The sequence below is a fragment of the Agrilus planipennis genome, unplaced genomic scaffold (assembly GCF_000699045.2).
Source record: "Agrilus planipennis isolate EAB-ADULT unplaced genomic scaffold, Apla_2.0 scaffold8, whole genome shotgun sequence".
NCBI lineage: Eukaryota > Metazoa > Arthropoda > Insecta > Coleoptera > Buprestidae > Agrilus > Agrilus planipennis.
In genome coordinates this window covers 2,941,564-2,946,628 of record NW_020442461.1, presented here as the reverse complement: position 1 = coordinate 2,946,628, position 5,065 = coordinate 2,941,564, and the positions used below count along the sequence as shown (strand labels likewise).

General features: G+C 36.0%; 2 protein-coding genes and 1 long non-coding RNA gene across 3 annotated transcripts in view; 2 read left to right on the top strand and 1 right to left on the bottom strand.

Moving 5' to 3' along the window:
* The window catches only part of LOC108734054, a 9,323-nt gene extending 6,675 nt beyond the window's left edge, over window positions 1–2,648 (top strand). Inside the window, exon 3 of the mRNA XM_018465445.2 lies at window positions 2,239–2,648. Within this exon, the coding sequence (XP_018320947.1) occupies window positions 2,239–2,305 (67 nt within the window). The 3' untranslated portion in view covers window positions 2,306–2,648. The remainder of the gene's footprint in view (window positions 1–2,238) is intronic.
* Window positions 1–5,065, bottom strand: part of LOC108734053 (serum response factor homolog) — a 74,034-nt gene that overhangs the window by 45,911 nt on the left and 23,058 nt on the right. The window lies entirely within an intron of this gene.
* The window catches only part of LOC112906534, a 3,466-nt gene continuing 3,018 nt past the window's right edge, over window positions 4,618–5,065 (top strand). The window contains exon 1 of the long non-coding RNA XR_003232396.1: window positions 4,618–4,927. This is a non-coding gene — a long non-coding RNA (uncharacterized LOC112906534). The remainder of the gene's footprint in view (window positions 4,928–5,065) is intronic.

The following is a 5,065-nucleotide window of genomic DNA, read 5'->3' as shown; positions in this document are numbered from 1 at the left end:
ATCATCATCATAAGGTCGTCAGTCCTAAGACTGGTTGGATATGTACCTCCACTCTTTCCTATCCTGAGCTAAACTTCGCATTTCCCTAAAACTAGAACAGCCCACATCCTTAACTAATTGCGAAGAGTAATCTAATCTAGGTCTACCTCTACCCCTCCTAACTCCTGTTTCATGACCTTCATGCCTGAGAAGGTGTCCTACCAACCTATCTCGCCTATTTTTTATTGACTTCCACAGAGTCCTCTGTACTCCTATTATTTCTAATACCTCTTCATTTCTAACCTTTTCTACCCACGATATCCTCATCATCCGCCTATAACACCACATTTCGAACGCAAGATCCTTATAAAAATTACAAATCATTCGAATTTTCACCATCCGTTCGGAAAACCCTCTCTTCCGGATAATCTATCGGCAATACACGTTAGCGATGAGCTTACCTGAAAATTGATAGGTTAACTTCACACTTGAGACGTTTACAACCCGAAATAATGGCAGAAATAATTTATTTACGATACGCCTCTATTATATTATCTCGGGCCATATATCATTCGTTGTTTTGTCAATGGACGATCGAAGTAGGCGCCTTCTCATATATGCCATGTACTTCACACCTCGTTTTATCAATGAAAGTTGTCAATGACTTCGGCAAACACGATGGGTCAACGAGGAGCCGGTTGTGAAACCGACAAACATCTTTACGAGATTCGAAAGTACGTTGCAGTTCATAAAATAATTATTAAAACTAAAAATACTACATCTACCAATCGTGTTTCACCTACAGGGATGGAAAAGTGATAAAAGCTGTAAAAGGAATTGTTGAAATTTAACCTGAAACCCTAGTCAAATGTTAGGCAACTTTTCATTATTTTCTTAGAATTAGAAGCAATAAGGGAAGACATGATCTATTGTAATTAGTCTAGAAAGAAAAGCGGATGTTACAACGAAGAAGAAATTTTTTTATAAATCTGAAAACTAACTAAAAGAACCTTGAACTGTTCTACTTTAAAAAAAATCACCTGTTACTTTAATATTGTGAGAAACTCAAACTGACTAAAAGCGAAAAATAAATTATGAAATATCATTAAAAAAAGTTTCCCAGAAAGAACTCGACGTCCTTCAAAAATTTGCAGACATTACCTACGTATATCTGACAATATGTCATGAATCTAATAAACGTAATAACATTTTTTTCTGTCAATAATAACACTGCGTAACCTTAGCATAGCCTTCCCTACCTTCTAATTTCAACCTACTCTTTCATTCATGCAATGTAATGGCTAATTTATCAATGAATACACTACAGGTAAGCTGTAAGGAGGTAGGTGTACTAAACTCGAGTTCTTGCATATACTATGTTCGATAATTTAACATCTGCCGCCAGATTGGTTTCAAAGGAAACTTTGCCCTAAATATACTAAAACTTTTAAAAGATCGTCATCGTCACGAGGTGTTTAATCTGAAGACTGGATTGACACCCATCTCCACTTTTTCCTAGCTTAAACCGATCTATTAATTTTTCCAAAACTTAGGACATCTACAACCTGACCTTGACCTCTTAACTCCTGATTCTGTTTCTAATGTTTCTAACTAGCCCTTTATGTCTTACTAATCTGCTTCACCTATTCCTTCCATGGCGCCCTCTGTTCTCCTACTCATTCTAATACTTCCTCATTACTATCCTTTTCTATTCATGGTGTTTTTAACATCGTCCTATAATACCATATTTTGCACCAAGTATCCTCTTTTATTAATCTTTATTGAATTCCCAAATTGTTAACCGATTACGAACACAAAATTAATTCCAACGCAGGTCTATATTAACAACTTTTCGTATAATATTGAGTGATTACGTATACATAGATCAATCATTCAACGACATACGACACATCATTCGTATTGCCTCATATTGGAATGTACGTTATGCAAAAATTAAACTTAGTTCTTCTACGTTCACTCAACTTAACCACATACGCTTAAGACGGTCTAGAGCATAATTTAGATCTACTATTGCCGATACTTTTTAGATTGGTTCGTATGGACTATGCCGATGACGTCAACGCAATCTATCAATGATTGTACAGTACCTATACATATTGCGAAGCTTAAAATCGCATTGTGGATCCTAAATTATTTGCTCGTGTTTACATTAGCAGATCGTTTATATACTTAAGTTGCGATCGTGCTTGACACGAGCAGTCGTTTTGAGTAGTAACCCGTTTACACACTTTGTTGCAGGGGTCGTGGGCGGACATGCGAGGACAGCCACCGTGGACCGTGGAGCAGTGAGCGCGTACCACGCTGACAGAGGCGCCTGCGATTCCATTAACCCCAAGGACATTCGCGGTTAACACTTCCTCAAACATTACGATCGACGGCGACTGTATCTCTTTTCGCTACGTCCAATGTACAGTTCTTGACAAAATTAACGATACGAAATAGCAAATTAGTTAATTTAGAGTTTTGCCAATTTTTATTTTTGTTCCTGCCTCTTACAATTTTTCCAAATCATACGATTTTTTTGTATATTTAGAAAATTCGATCGTTAATTGTGTGACATACCGTACATAACTTTTTGGAATCGAAATCGTTAACATTTTGTCTAAATTTATCAAAAATAACAACTGTCTCTATTTACGTAAGAACTTTTAAACTGTGNTTTTTAATAAATACAGCCACATATTAATTACGATTAGTGTAACTTTTATTTTGATTAATATAGTAAATTTGATTGATAATTGAAAACAATTGTTGTAAAGCTATTTGTATTTGCATTGTCTATATTACGAACCAATTTTACACTGCCTTTTAAGGTGATGGTCAAGTTAAAACGAAAAAGTTTAATTAATACATTACAACTTTATTTCTCTAAAAGAAAGGATGTTGTCAGACAAAAAACTAATTTAAATAATCATATTTACCTTGCTAATAATTATATTCCACCAACGCTTTAGTTATTCTTTGACTACTACTATATATAATACATTCTTTAAATAAATGTGACACTAAATAAACTGCCTGTGCGTCCCTCACATTCTTATTTAGTTGATAACAACATTTAAAATGTCTAATGTAAAACAATTACAAATACGTAAACTTTGATACTATTTAATTAACAGCATTGTAATAACTCTGTCTCTTTGTTGTGTGTTTATTTTGAATCATCTTAAAAGTTTTATTTCTGAATTGCTTTCGATTCCTAGTCGTTAGAGCATTGCTCACATATTTTCGTATGTTAGTTTTCGGTGACATTTTACAAGTCTAATATAAATTACAATAAGACCAAAAGCTACAATTTCCATGCTACTTCGTATTGTTTTAACTGCGGCACAATTTCTGTTCTTCATGCGGCATGTTCTAAACTTTGCCTTTAGGACTGACGCAGTACAAATATTGCAGCAAGTTTCCTACTTTACCATTTTCTCCTTCCATCTGCGGCATCTTATTATTTTCTTTGAAAAATATAACAAAATTGTTGGGAATTCATAAAATATTACAACATCTGCGGCTATTTTCCTACTACGTGTTCGTTCCCACTTGAAGGTTTTGAATATTTTTTTTTACAATATAGAAATCCTGAATGAAATGATCCAAAATTTTTGAACTGTCTCCCACTGCGGTTATTTCTTCGGTTGAGAGGTATTTCTTCTGCGGCATTTTACAATATTTTTGAATAAAATTTCTGTTGCAACTCAAGAATCATCATCCACTTGAAGCTTATTTGTTTTTAATGCATCGCAAAAGCTTCTTCCTTCTGACGAATTATAAAACTGCGGAACTCTTCCCGCTCAGAGATGTGTCCTCTCGTATTTTTCGTACTGCGGCAGCTATCTATTACCGAAGCTTTTTTCTGCGTGGCGTGACTTAGCAATTGAAATGATTTTTAGCTTCGATTTTCGATTACAAGCAAGTGTTTCTAGTTTAATGTTGTCCAAAGAGCATTCCTTGCGACAAGAAATTCCCATCGGTCTCCTGCATGTTTCTCTCACTCAGTTCAAGCATGTAATAGTTCTAATTATCACAAGTTGTATAAATTAATTTACGTTACCGATGAAAGGCCAGTAGCATTTTCTCACACAGGCGAATCTGACGTAGTTGCCTTTGCATTAATAGTATCTCAATTAGACGGTTTAAAACCCCGTCCCGCTGAGCACCAACCATTAGCAAAAAGACCATTGCGCGACTTAATGCGCGATCTATTCCGAATGCAAAAATTACTGCAAGTTTTTAGCTCGTAGTTGCTTCGTGAAATCAGGACAACATGTTCAGGAAATTACTAACTTCGTTGAATATTAATCATGGGTGATCGACACACTATAAAATACATATGTCGATGATCATTTGCATGATCACAAAGACGATAATATTAAAACCGTTTTAGCACCTACGGTTTTTTTAGTGATATCCATTTTTTACTACGAAAAAAATATATTTGATTTACAAAGATTTATTTGTCAATTTTTTTGTAGTCTGCTGGACTATAGCGTATGCACGAAATTGTGTAATTTGGATGAGTTATATAATACTATTATTTGATTTATCCGCCGTGTTATAAGTGACGGTTCGTCACTGTAATTTTTGAAATAAGTCGCAAAAAGGCAGATAAAGTAACGCGTGTGATTCATACATAGATCGCTCTTCGTTTTCCAGCGAGTCGTCGACCCCTGACCACCTGGCATCTGGGCGCCACTTTTTCCCCGTCGGACAACCCTTTGGTGGAAACCGCCACCGCACGCAGGTACCGATGGACCAAAATAGGCCCCCTGCGTTTTCACCACCCCCGGGGGCTGAGCGCGCCCTCGCGAGGGGGCGAAACGCGAACAGGTGTGACCTCGCTGATGTGCCCCACTCCGCTCCTACAAGTCGGTCAACGCGCCATCGAGTCTGATGATGTCGAAAATCCACGAGCGGAAGATTTAGAAAGAAGGTATCGTTACGATTGTATATATTTTATCGTCATACCAATAATTCACGAACCTTTTGACATTAACTAACAATTCTCAAAATTTCACTCCAAATATGTTACTTAATATAATAAAAAAAAAAAGAAAAGGCGACATATAAC